General features: G+C 43.9%; 5 protein-coding genes across 8 annotated transcripts; 3 read left to right on the top strand and 2 right to left on the bottom strand.

Moving 5' to 3' along the window:
• The first annotated feature begins 236 nt into the window (after positions 1 to 236).
• On the top strand, positions 237 to 1,599 carry LOC117220924 (uncharacterized). Its single transcript, XM_033471390.2, has 4 exons — positions 237 to 816; positions 1,034 to 1,169; positions 1,229 to 1,285; positions 1,349 to 1,599. Exons 1-4 carry the CDS (start codon positions 479 to 481, stop codon positions 1,499 to 1,501), a joined length of 684 nt encoding a protein of 227 aa, XP_033327281.1. The 5' UTR covers positions 237 to 478; the 3' UTR covers positions 1,502 to 1,599.
• Arp8 (Actin-related protein 8) lies at positions 1,193 to 5,544 on the bottom strand. 4 transcript variants are annotated; one of them, XM_076521606.1, is made up of 6 exons: positions 5,419 to 5,544; positions 3,332 to 3,499; positions 2,780 to 3,271; positions 1,995 to 2,706; positions 1,802 to 1,930; positions 1,193 to 1,742 (listed from the first exon to the last, which is right to left on the bottom strand). In XM_076521606.1, the coding sequence occupies exons 2-6, from the start codon at positions 3,455 to 3,457 to the stop codon at positions 1,570 to 1,572; spliced, it is 1,632 nt and encodes a 543-aa protein (XP_076377721.1). In that variant the 5' UTR covers positions 3,458 to 3,499; positions 5,419 to 5,544; the 3' UTR covers positions 1,193 to 1,569. The 4 variants fall into 4 exon arrangements, with proteins under 4 accessions (XP_076377721.1, XP_033327273.1, XP_033327272.2 ...); XM_033471382.2 differs by lacking the exon at positions 5,419 to 5,544 and adding an exon at positions 3,560 to 4,166 and having other exon boundaries at positions 2,780 to 3,274; positions 3,332 to 3,509; XM_033471381.2 differs by lacking the exon at positions 5,419 to 5,544 and adding an exon at positions 3,560 to 4,166 and having other exon boundaries at positions 3,332 to 3,509.
• On the top strand, positions 5,476 to 7,664 carry kermit (PDZ domain-containing protein GIPC-like protein kermit). Its single transcript, XM_033471389.2, has 4 exons — positions 5,476 to 5,808; positions 6,445 to 6,541; positions 6,602 to 6,984; positions 7,063 to 7,664. The coding sequence occupies exons 1-4, from the start codon at positions 5,476 to 5,478 to the stop codon at positions 7,300 to 7,302; spliced, it is 1,053 nt and encodes a 350-aa protein (XP_033327280.2). The 3' UTR covers positions 7,303 to 7,664.
• A 169-nt stretch (positions 7,665 to 7,833) lies between these two features.
• SCOT (Succinyl-CoA:3-ketoacid CoA transferase) lies at positions 7,834 to 10,310 on the top strand. The gene is made up of 7 exons (XM_033471387.2): positions 7,834 to 8,031; positions 8,316 to 8,693; positions 8,768 to 9,193; positions 9,261 to 9,369; positions 9,422 to 9,638; positions 9,698 to 9,909; positions 10,005 to 10,310. Exons 1-7 carry the CDS (start codon positions 7,942 to 7,944, stop codon positions 10,193 to 10,195), a joined length of 1,623 nt encoding a protein of 540 aa, XP_033327278.2. The 5' UTR covers positions 7,834 to 7,941; the 3' UTR covers positions 10,196 to 10,310.
• LOC117220918 (ATP-binding cassette sub-family G member 5) lies at positions 10,206 to 12,861 on the bottom strand. The gene is made up of 5 exons (XM_033471379.2): positions 12,304 to 12,861; positions 11,669 to 12,244; positions 11,383 to 11,605; positions 11,099 to 11,313; positions 10,206 to 11,041 (listed from the first exon to the last, which is right to left on the bottom strand). The coding sequence occupies exons 1-5, from the start codon at positions 12,497 to 12,499 to the stop codon at positions 10,374 to 10,376; spliced, it is 1,878 nt and encodes a 625-aa protein (XP_033327270.1). The 5' UTR covers positions 12,500 to 12,861; the 3' UTR covers positions 10,206 to 10,373.
• Between the last annotated feature and the right edge of the window lie 78 nt (positions 12,862 to 12,939).

Raw genomic sequence — 12,939 nt, 5'->3', positions numbered from 1 at the left:
AACCCTTTGGGAGGAGACTGGTGTTGGTGTCGCCACAGTCATATGTCGACTTTTCTCATTTGGTACCGTCTAGCAGAGCAAAGTAAAAACAAAATTGGTGAGAAGTTTGAACATTTTGCCGCTCTCTGTTTTGGCGCTGTACGGAGGTCGAAAGAAACTTCTTGAACTTCCCGAAAGGAGCACTATTATCAATTGCAATAATAATCAACTAAAAATTAAATTTTAATGTCTTCCTGTTGATATTTTTTAACTTTCGGTAACTCAAATTAGAACTAAACAATTGCACATCTCGAATGAGTAATTATGACTTGAAAATAATTGCGATAACATACCAAGCATAGATGGCGCAAATATTCTATTTCAATACGGTATACTAAGGTTTTCCCGCGTGTTTAAAGGGAATCGGTGATCATTGTGTACATATCTCGACATATGTATATCTTGTACATATTTCATTACATATCTTGATATATTAACAATGGAGTTTACTTTGGCGGATACTTATAACATGCTGAAAGACACGAGGACGGAACGATTATGGCAAATAGATGAATTAGTGCTCAAATCTTCTGAAATGAATGCATCAAGTTCCAGTCAGTACAATAATGTAGACGAAATCCCAAAGAAGCAGTCCAAAATGTGCATTAGTTTGCTTAATGAAATTGCTCAAGAAGAACCAAAGGATTATCCTTTACCTAAGTCGTCGCATATAGAAGAGGATGTCATGAGTTGCTTGAGGGACGAAATTAAAAACACTCTAAATCTGCAGGAAAACATGAAAGACTGCTTGTCAGAGATCCAGCAAGACATAGCATAGTTTGTAAAATGAATGTGTACAGTAGATCCTTACAGGACCTACAGAAAAATTGTCTGGCCCCCATAGAATCAAATAAAAATCGTGACTCTTGTTTAGAAGAACCAAAAATATATATATTAATTTGACAACTTAAATATTCAAGATTATTTTTTATAATATTGGGGGCCACAGTATTTTTAGAATTATTTAATAACACTTACATTATATCTGTCATAGTTTACAAGACAAAAAAATAGGGCTGAAGAACATGGAAAGTGTTTACATAGAACAGGCTGAGCATGCAGGGACTACAACATACAGTGCAGAAGAAGCTATAACTAAAAATATATTCCATGAAGTGAAACAGGATTTGGTAAGCCAAAGAAATACACAGACTTTTGTTACAATGACTTAATTAATTTAATGTTACAGGACGACGTGGTCGACATCCTGTTCCCAGAAAATCAAGAAATCAGACAGTTTCTTTCGGTAAAGTTAAAAAAATATTTTGCTACCAGATCATTCACGTAGCTTATATCAATAAATTTCCAGCTTCTCACGATTTCGTACACAAAAGGAGGAGACGACGTTTACGTCGACATGACACCCGACGTCATCGACTTCGCAAATTTTTTGATCGAAGCGGACATCGCTACTAAACACAGGAATGATAGCAATAAGATCAGATTGATGGACATGTTATAAATGTTCTATGTCGGGCTTCGAAACATAGAAACTTAAATATAAAAATACAAATTTTGTACTTTGAAGTTTCACCACATAAACGGTGCTCTTTCTCTTAATACTCTAACGCCTATGTGTTCCCATTCTTGACGACCAATCCACAGCTCTTGAGCGGACTCTAAACAGCTTAGAATCGCCGCGCCTTTCCACGCAGTCATGCCCGGATCCATTTCTTTTGGCTGTGTTATTATATCCAGTTGTTCTACAACAATTTTCTCGTGCGATAACAACCCTTACAAATTTGCAATTTATCAAACTTACCAGCTCTGTACATGTAGGGGATTTGAAGGGAAATCCGATTGTGGAGCCACATACCAATGCCTTGAAACTTCATCCCTGAGCCCACGACCAGCACGCAACTGTACATCTTTCTCTTCAAATCTTCAGTAGCTATCAAGTAGAATAAACTTTTAACGTTTCAATTAAAGACACTCATGCAGCGACAAATACATACGACAACGATCGATGCTCTGTAGCACAGCGTGATCGAGGCCCAACAGCTGCTGTGGACCAACCACAAAATCTCGTGGAGCATCCAAATCACGATTTGACAAAGCAATCGGCGCAGAGTCTACGGCATCTACTACCACCTCCTCTTCTCCGACTGCTGTTGGAGCTGTTGCTTCCTCTTGCAATTCAGAGGTTTGCTCCAAACTTTCTTTCATACCCCTCCTGCTAGTCTCTCTCAAATAATTTTCATCATGTGGGTCCTCCGGATCGCCCATTGATCTTTTTTGTATGTGCACATTATGGGTTCCAGTGACTTTAAACAATTCTGGTTGGAACAAACTAAGTGGCGCTACCAGACACTCGTCGCCTACTTGCAGCGTGTATTTCTCTGTCTGCTGTTTAGGTTTGCGAACGACGAATGTCTTTTCTTGCGATCCGCATACGTTTAGATCGACGTGACAAAAATCTTTTTTAAGCTGATTCAAAAGCAGAGCGTCTAGTTTATTCGAGGTGTCGCAGGTTTTGTATGGAAATGCGCATTTCTGCAGCAGCCAGAAAAATGTCTGAGTTATGTCACCACCCCCATAGTCCATTCTGACTCTGGTGTTTCTGTGGGAAATTCCGTCTTCTACACAGGAAACAGATGTCTTTTGATCGCCAACGTCGACCACGCAGGCATAGCCTAAACCTGCGCCGAATGTGGCCGCTACATGATCCTTTAAAAGAAGAAACTAAGTTATATATTATTTGAGTACTCGAATGCGGGTTATAACGGCTTTCATTAAGTACCTGCAAAAGAAAGCATGCTCCAAATCCAATCTCACAGAGCATTAAAGTTGTTAATTCCTTCAGGTACTGCCTATTATAGATATCTGGAATTATTAGCACTGCTCTGTAATGTTTTAAGTCTCTTAAAGGAATGTCCATTTTGTCTGTAAGCACGTATTCCCAAATGGTTTTTAGATCAGCCATTACAGCTCTCAAACTTCCTCCAGGACCCGAGTGAACATTAAGTTCTCCTCTCTTGTATGGAAAATGAACATTGAAGTTATCCTCTGGGTTCAAAGATAGTATGTCATCCCCAATCACAACATCTTTGTTTGTCTTTATCCACTCCACACTACAAGGAGAGGATACTTCCGGATTGGATCTACGGTTAAAGGCAGCTATCTGCTGTGGTGGTGTGGCATATCTTCTCCTTCCATCGGATTGGAGACAAGATTGCAGGGTATGAGACACCTGTAGACGTGACTCTTCCATTGCTTGGGTCAATTCTTTTGTCTACTAAAAGCACGAAGAATTAACAGATTTGTTTAATCAATCTTCCATGGGGAAACTTACTCGTGGAACTGCAGGGGGTAGTAAGCTGTCCTTATATTCTAAACCCCCGGGTAGTCTTCTTCTTGCTACACCATTTAACATAGTGCAGGGGTTCAAGTCGGATGCTCTACCCATTCTGAGGTACATAGAGCCAGGGTGAATTATAACAATGGTCTGAGCTTGAATTTGCTGAAAGACCCTTAAGCATTAAACACACATTGGTACTTAATATTTAACTTAAGATATTACCTCTGCACATGACTCTTGAAAAACCGGCATGATTAAATATTATGATGCCTTGATATGTAATTGACGGATTACGTATGTGTTTCATTGAACAAATTCGCGAGTTGTGAATAAAATTACTGCATAAATACACGAATGTGTTATTCGTGTTTTCTAAATCAGTTACAGATGCGTTAAATGATAGAATATGCACGTGGCTCCATCTAATTGTGAAACGCTGAACCGTTTAGTTGGTTGACAAGCATTTTTACCCTAGGCGGTAAATAGAACTAGGGACACTAACGGACTAGACACTAGGGAAAAGGTAAAGGACTAGATACATACTGGGAAAAGTAACGAATTACGGTAGGTCAGGGACTACAATCTAGCGAAGGTAAGCGACAAGGAATTTAGAGAAGATAAGAAACTGAAGACTAGGGAAGGTGAAGGACTAGAAATTGGTGAAAGTAAGAATCTAGAGAAATTTTGAAATACGATGTGCGCTCCTCCACTCGTAGATAAAGTCGTTTCAACAAAAATTCCCGAACTTAACACCAGAGGGTCATCAAGCCACATTCTCGCAAATAGCTGATCGCTCAATTTTCATCGATAAGAAATCGAAAGGTCCGAACTGTAGAATCAATGATATGCCTAATCTCTAGATGTTCAGAAACGGCATCGTCATCCTTGAAGTTAGATTAATCGACCAACAACCGAGTTACGTAATCTCACTTTCTATACCTAATCAAAACTCTCTATCAATGCAGATATTCTCTAAATCCTTATCCTCGCGTTATCAACGATGATATCTACGTTTTCGATACAAAGAATTCTAATATCAGAGCTCGCCCAAGCCTGTTGTAGAAGTGGGAATACGAGTGTAAGCAACATTTCATGGGAAAAGAGAGGGGGACCGTTGTGTTTGAAGGGTTCTTTCCACGGTAAAGGGAATCGTTCGGCAGTGCAACGACACGCTCCTGCGAGTTGTGATCGCGATCGAGAGGCTTACGGTGCTCTGTCTCTCTCTCGATTCTCTGTTGGATCGCGTAGGAAATATATAGATCGACGGGTGTCTGGCTCGTTAAACGGATCAACGAACAACTTGAAACGCGACTCCGCGCGACGCCGAACGATCGTTTAACCCAGTTAACGACGACGGAAAACGAATCATTCGTTCTCGTATGCACCGCGGAGACCGAGGTCGGATCAACGATCTGCGATGGAGGCACGCTCTCATGGCCACTGAATCAGACCTACGATAATAACGGATGACGATAAAACCGATAAGCAGCATATTGTGTCCAGCAGGCGAGAAATTTTTCTGCGAACAGTAGGTCAGATATGACGTATCGCTGCAACTTTTTCGTTTCTTCGCGCCACTAGCACCGTTGTTTTCGCACGGGAACGTCGACCAGAGCAACCTTAGGCCAGGTAAGATACGTCGCAACCATTCCCATTCCCTATCGTCGCTAATATCGACAGCGCCGGTCACCGGTGGGCGGCACCAGATTTCAGCGGGAACCGCTTCGAAACAATATTAATGCATGTTAATCCCCCGACTACTATCGTCTTATTTTCGTGAGACTCTGTTAAAGTCCGGCACTTAAAAATATAAGTCGACGTGTAAGCGGAGAAACGTAAACCGAGAAGTCGGGGATCGTTGAATCGGTGATCGAGCGGCCGATCGCGATGAAATTGGTAACTGTGAGAAACTGAAACGTGACACCAGCAATCTGAAAAACCGGTATATCGGCTGTCTGTGGTTTCTGGCACTGACACAAGTCACAAGACCGCCTGCAAACGTGCCGTTATCGTTATCGTCTCTATGAACACACAGACTCTCGGTTGTCGTTGCACCCGTCGTTTCACCATTCGCTTCTTACCTAAGAACTTGCTACGTATCCTGTATATGTTAATCAGACCAATGTTTTTGCAGAGACATGCCATTGTTCAAGGGGCGTGCAGCCCAGAGATCGCCGACTTTAGAGAAGCTGAACGGCGGCGGCCATCACGGCAACAACAACTACAGTCAGCAGAACGGGAACGAAGGGGAACAGACGCCATCCGACGCCGGTAACGGCGGTCGCGGTGGTCAGAAGAACAACAATGCAGAGGCGCAGGAACAACGGAGATCGACGAGGGTCTCGAGACCTCCTTTGGTCTTCCACTGCCAACTGGCCCATGGCAGTCCCACCGGGCTGATATCGGGCTTCAGCAATGTACGGGAGCTGTATCAGAAAATAGGGGAATGCTACGATCTACCTGTGGATCAAGTGAGTCGAAACCGGGCAAACGGGCCCCTTCGTTTGGGCCAGACGCAATGGTATTTTGGGTCTGGCCACGCATAGCTGAACGCTTCAGCGCCGCGTATTTTACGGGAAGAGCTGTCCCGGATACAGGAAACATCGGTTACGGGCCGCGGCCTCCCGTCAGCACACATCCTCTGTGAGAGAGACACGTAATAACTGGTTGTAAATGTTGCGGACACGTTTCATACGCTGGCCGCCGCTAGGCATTTAAATAAGGACCACTTGTTGCGTCGCTTAATAGTGAAAGTTGACTGCCAATGATTCAACGATTTTATAACTGAACCAATTAGCGGTATATTTCTTGAGGTCGAGTAAGTAGCTCTTGTAGCGCAACTTTCTACCGCTCAATTTAAATTAGCTAAAACAGCATTAATGCGTCAAGGTTTTAATGGTCCCGTCATGGCCGCCGCTAAAAAGCGCGGGAAACTCGTGGTTCGCCCATGCGCGGCAGTTTCATTAAAGAAATTTAGCGTGACAATTAGGGAGGATACTGATCCGTTTAATTTTCCGTGCAACATGTTCAACTATTCGCTAGACATCGTGCTTCCACACGCACGTTCACTTTCGATGGGAATCTAATATGACTTCCTCTTTTTTCAGATACTCTTCTGTACACTCAACACACACAAACTGGAAATGACTGAGCTGTTAGGCAGTCAGATAGGCGTGGGTGACTTCATATTCGCTCATAAGAAAGGTCAGCCAACATTATTCTGTTAATCGTTATATAAATATTAACACCGATTTGTTGCTTTAGGGAGACCTAAGGAGATCGAGCTGGTGAAATCGGACGACGCTCTAGGGCTCACCATAACCGACAATGGTGCCGGTTACGCTTTCATTAAACGCATCAAGGAAGGTTCGGTAATCGATAGGATAAAGGTGATAGAGGTCGGGGATCATATTGAGAAGATCGATTCGGATAGCTTGATCGGTAAACGGCACTTCGAGGTGGCTAAAATGTTGAAAGAAATTCCAAGAGGTTCATCTTTCACGTTGAGGCTCGTCGAGCCGTTGAAAAATGGATTCGGCAGCATTGGTCCACGGGGGGACCTTAAAAAGGGTAAGAAGTCGGGATATGGTTCCGGGAAGGAGACGCTGAGATTCAAAGCTGATGGCAGCGCCCAAATTGTCGAAACAGTAATTAGTTCTTTTTATAAAGAAAATTTATCATGAATCAATTATAAAATATTTACTTAAAAATTATTTCTTGCGTAGGTGGATGATGCAGCGACAGTGGGTATCGACAAAATTAACGTGATTTTGGAGAGTTTCATGGGTATATATGATACTGAATTAGCAACACAAATCTGGGAGCTGTCTGAAGGCAAGGCCAACAGCATCGATTTCGCGGAGGCAATAGATAATTCGGACCTAGAGGATTTCGGATTCACGGACGATTTTGTAATCGAACTATGGGGTGCAGTTACCGATGCCAGAGCTGGAAGACATCGATGATGAAAACGGCTAATTTGGAGGCCATGATTATTGTACATTTGATAATTGCCCGGCGATGACTTTCAATCGTAGTTTCCCAACGCTCAGGAAATCCGAGAGACGATAACATTCCAATTTTGTATTATTTTGTTCTGTTTATTCTCAGATAAATAGTGAACTTTGGAAAAGCGGGCTGTAAGCCAAAATAGATTGGGAAACTATGACCCAAATAATATTAGAGATAATTAACAGAGTAATTATATTGTAAATTATTACTTTATTAGCGTGTAGGCCTAGTATGCAACTAGAACGAACGCAAGAGAAGTATATAAGTCTCAAGATTGATGAGAAAATAGGCAATAAACAATCTGGAGAACACTTGATTTAGATTGTTTTCCTCTGTTCCTAATAATTGATTTTTCATGTTTTCAGACCTTGAAATCAGGATGTTTTCCTCTAATCTCGTTCTTTATCAGTCGATTAATTATTGGCAAATAAGGACCGATATAATTCACATAAGTCTGTTATCTGCACAGTCGGTATTGATATCTACATATGTACATACGCATTCATGCACATATTACACAGCAGTGGAACATCGGCGTAATTTAACCTAGCAAACAAGTTTCGAAATCCGTGAATAAGACGTAGTACATAATCATGACTTTTGCTATAAGCAGGGCCAGCTGCTTGCTCTTTCGCATGAGCGAAAGTTCGAGAAACAGTTATAAAAATTTTAAACTTTCGAGGGTACGTAAACTGCTCCAAAAAATAACAAATCATTCCGTTCACTCTAACCTAACTTAACCTATACTTCCTCCCGGTATATGCATGTAAGAATATGCAAGAAAGTGCTAGATAATAACTGATTTGTAAATAATTAATCGTAATAAAGCCGCATTATATACTAGTAATCATTTACTACTGCAAACTATTTAACGCTTAAGTGATGCTCAATATGGACTTAAAAATGCAACAACTTATGTCAATACATTTTGTATTCATTTTCATCGAATAGTTAATTCTATTCACAGATATGCGCAGTCAAATTTTCCGTCAAAACAAATATTTCCGAAGCGGAAGAAGAATGCAAAAAAATTTCACCTTGTGGGAACGGAAAAGTTTTCAAATGTGTCGACGAAGTAATTTGCGACATGCCGGACGGTGCCAAACTGTTGGTTGGTGGATTCGGATTATGTGGAATTCCGGAGAACTTAATAGCGGCTGTATTGAGAAAAGGTGTAAAAGATTTAACCGTCGTTTCGAACAATGCAGGCGTTGAGGACTTTGGTCTAGGTTTGCTTCTGAAGGAATACAGGATAAAAAGAATGATAGCTTCTTATGTGGGTGAAAACCCTGAATTCGAGAAGCAGTACCTTAGTGGAAAGCTGGAAGTTGAGTTAACTCCTCAGGTAATTATAAAATGTAAGGGAAATTGAATTAACAACACGATGGACTCCTAGTAATCGGACATTTATCAAAACAGGGCACGTTGGCTGAGCGTATTCGTGCTGGAGGTGCTGGCATACCAGCTTTTTATACTCCTACAGCTTGTGGTACGCTGATCCAGGAGGGTAATGTTGTTGTGAAGTACGACAGTAATGGGAATCCAGAAATATCTGGGGAACCAAGGGATATAGCAGAGTTTGATGGTAGACATTATGTTATGGAGACCGCTATCACTGGAGACTATGCCCTCATAAAAGCATGGAAAGCAGACAAAGCAGGAAACTTAATTTTTAGAAAATCAGCTAGGAATTTTAATCCGGTAATGTGCAAGGCGGCCACGATCGCGATTGCCGAGGTCGAAGAGATTGTAGAAGTTGGCGAACTGGACCCCGATCACGTTCATTTGTCAGGAATTTATGTCGACAGAATAGTTAAGGGTCCATGTTATGAAAAACGTGTGGAGGTTCGTGAACATAAATTGCTCTGTTCTACACCAATTTCGATTTACTTTAGGGACCTTTTCTAATTAGAAATGCTGCACAAAAGAAAGTGTAAAGCCAAAGAAGGTAACACCAGCCAGTAAAATAAAGGACAGGATCATAAAACGTGCTGCCCTTGAGTTCAAAGATGGAATGTATGGTAAGTCGCCAATGGAAACGTAAGCGTTTATGTCCAAACAACTAAATTGCAGCTAACTTGGGAATCGGTATACCGGTCCTCGCGTGCAAATACATTCCTAAGCATGTAAAAGTGACCCTGCAATCGGAAAACGGTATTCTTGGTCTTGGGCCTTACCCAGATGAAAATGAAGTCGATCCAGATCTCATCAACGCCGGCAAGGAAACAGTTACAGTGGTGCCGGGTGCATCGTATTTCGGCAGCGAAGAAAGCTTTGCCATGATTCGAGGGTATGCAATGAAAGTTTCCTAGTTCATCGAAGGATCAGTACGAGTTTCGATTCTTCCAGGGGTCATGTTGATATGACGATGCTTGGGGCGATGGAAGTGTCGCAAACTGGAGATCTGGCGAATTGGATGATTCCGGGGAAACTGGTGAAAGGTATGGGGGGTGCTATGGACTTAGCAGCAGCGCCAGGAACTAAGGTGGTGGTCACTATGGCACACAAGTCCCGGAATGGAAACCCGAAGATATTAAAAAGTTGCACGATGCCGCTGACAGGTAATACCGACGTAGAAACTGCAGAGAATTAGGTTAATTGATTAATTCCTTTAATGTTCTTACTATTAACTAAACTATGTTTTACGGCATGCCAGGACACCAATGCGTGGATCTGATAATCACTGACATGGCAGTCTTTGAGGTGATGAAGGGGGAGGGATTGAAACTCATCGAAGTCGCGCCTGGTGTCGAGATGAGCGAAATAGTTAGCTCCACGGGATGCGAATTCTCAGTGGCTGATGATGTCAGAGAAATGAGGCAGGTGGACTCAGAGGAATGCGAATAACAACGGCAGCTTACTTAAAAACACTCGAGTTCACAATTGTAAAATTATACATACACACACACGCGCGCGGTCGATTTTGCTATAGGTTAAATAAAATCTACCATAAATAACTTAACGGCGGCTAAGTCTTGGCGAACAATGTAACATAATTTTGTAATCAATGATCGAATAGAATCGCCTACTCTCGGAACTTAGCCTTCACTCTGGCTGGTAAAGGAAGAAGATACAAGACGCTGTTGAATATGCAGAGTCCCACAGCGAATGCTAGAGAGATCAGTAGATTAAGATCGACGTTCAACACTTCGGAGATGTTCTCGCCTTCCCTAGTGAATCGTTCTATCAGATAGGTCCTTCCGTCGGGGTACCTACAGAGCTCAGGCACTCCAGGACAGACGAAGCTTTCGTTGTACTGAAGATTCAGGAACATCGGCATGTCGATGGCCAGTTGGTTCAGAGCCAGGGAGGCGTATCTAGCTGGCAACGCTGTGGACACTGCTGCTAGCCAATATGGTAGACCCTTAAGGCTCCTGATGGCGCCGGACGCCACCACGAGGGATGCTAGCGTCATGTATAAAACCGTAATGGCGCCTGTCACCGGCTTCCCAACCACCATCATCACTGCTACGGTCACCTGTTCGGCTGCCACATAGCTGGCCCATAATACACCGGACGCGTAGGCCCAGGAAGATAGCTCTAGTTCTAGGATGGGTATTAGGATGCCTATGGTGATCATGGAAGATAAGAAGCTGAGAGGCAGGCTCAGCAACGCGTATGCTGTTAGGAACATGGCGCCACCGTAGAGGCCTTCCCTTTTTTCCTGGTAGTATCTGGCACGATATCCTGGAACTGAAGACTTTATTATTAACACCAACTTAGTTACACCTAATTAACGAAGGTACTCACAGAGTAGAGCTGTGGAGGCAATCCCAGCAACGTAAAACAACGTCAGCACGTTGAAGGTCAAGCCACCAGTCTGCAAGAATATTCTAGACTGTACCGGCGTGGAATGGGAGTACAGAATGCTCATCAATGCCACAGAGAATGGCAGCAACAACAGCCTAGTGGCGAAGTGTCCCAGGCCCGATTTGTTGAACGCGAATGTTGCCGCCATGCCTCTCCTAGAACATTCATACCCTGTAATGACTATAGCAAAAGCATTACGAAGACTCGTCCAAATGATCGCTCACAAATAGAGGGCAAGCAGAGTGGAGAAGCAACCAGGCTTGATCCCCCGACCCAAGCCTTTGTGCATGATGCCGAGAGGCGTGTCCTTCATGTTAGGCGGCACTTGAGGAGCCTCCTTCATGTAGATGACACCCTCTGCCTTGAACTTGTCGACCAGCACTGATATCTGCTGATTGGACTCCAGGAACCGGTCCCTGGAGCGACGGTCGACCGTGGACAGGCACACTGTACATTCAATTTTCGGTTTTGCTCTTCGTTAGCTAGCCTTCTTTCTCGAATTATACTTACGGTAATACATCAGAGGGTTCTCCAACTCTGGGCAAGGGAATCCAATGTAAGTGAAGTAATCCAACATGCTTCTAGTGGGTCCAGAGTAGACCACAGCACCCAGACACAGCAGGGTCACTCGACTCACAAATGGGAGGACGTCTGATCTAGGTGTCTCCATAGTGAGGACTACGATCGACCCTCTTCTGGTAGCGTAGGACCAGAGCATGGAGACAATTAGATACGTGTTCAGAGGGTCTGTGTCCCATGTTGGCTCATCGAGGAGCAACAGTGTAGGATCCTTAGCCAGCTGAACCCCCAGCATGAGCCTTCTGTACTCCGGTTTCGTCAAGTCATTGACTGACCTGTTGGCAACCTGAGAGAGTGCCAGGTCTGCCAGAGTCTGTCTGACCCTGGCCTCCCTGTTGCTCAAGTTGGCCAACCAGATGGCATAGGTCAGAGTCTGTCGAACTGTCAGACTGGGCAGCAGGTGGCATCTGTGGGCTACGTATCCCCCGTGGCGTCTGAATAGCTCCGGTGTCAGCAGGTTATTGTTCAGAGTGACTCTGCCTCTTGTTTCCCCCTCTGCCCTCCCAGCTGAAAGAGATCCGAAGTTGTTCAGCAGTCCAACACCACAAACATGTTCTGCCTATTACCAATGACATCCAGCAGAGCCCTCTTGCCCGACCCCTTGGAACCCAAGATGGCTAGGACCTCTCCGCCGTGGACCCTAGCAGATACATCCCTGAGCACCGCAGTCGGCTCCGTCTTGCTCACACAGCTACCTTCTATCACCACCGCCGTCGAGTGGTACACGTTCGCTATGTCCAAGGTGCAGTCCGACGGTATCATCTTCCCGAATTCACATTGATCACACGGAATGTCAATTGGGAACTCACTCCACCATTCGAACGACTCCTCTGGTTGAAACTAAGGGGACGCGGGATCAACTGGACAGCTAGGTGTTCGTGGTAGCGACACGCCAGCCATTGCAGCTAGAAGGTAGCCATCGGCAACGATACCTGGACTTGGGAGTTGGCTCCGTGAGGTGAATGTCTCCTCTCCGGACAGAGATTGGTGGGAGGTCGAAGGTACACACCATCGGCGGGTAGCGCAACGACGTGCCTAGTTCGCAGAACCCTCCGCACTTCAAGGGTTCATCACAGATGCTCCTTTAAATGAATCTTACTGCAAAAATGTTGTACTTCGACTTGAGGGCATCAAATGTGCAACTTGTAGAGACAAGGTGGACATCTTCTGGCACTTTTCCTGTTCCTTAAGCTTCTTTTTTG

Source organism: Megalopta genalis, chromosome 5, assembly GCF_051020955.1.
Source record: "Megalopta genalis isolate 19385.01 chromosome 5, iyMegGena1_principal, whole genome shotgun sequence".
Taxonomy (NCBI): domain Eukaryota; kingdom Metazoa; phylum Arthropoda; class Insecta; order Hymenoptera; family Halictidae; genus Megalopta; species Megalopta genalis.
Note: the sequence above shows the minus strand (reverse complement) of the source record. Positions and strands in the feature narration are given on the sequence as shown.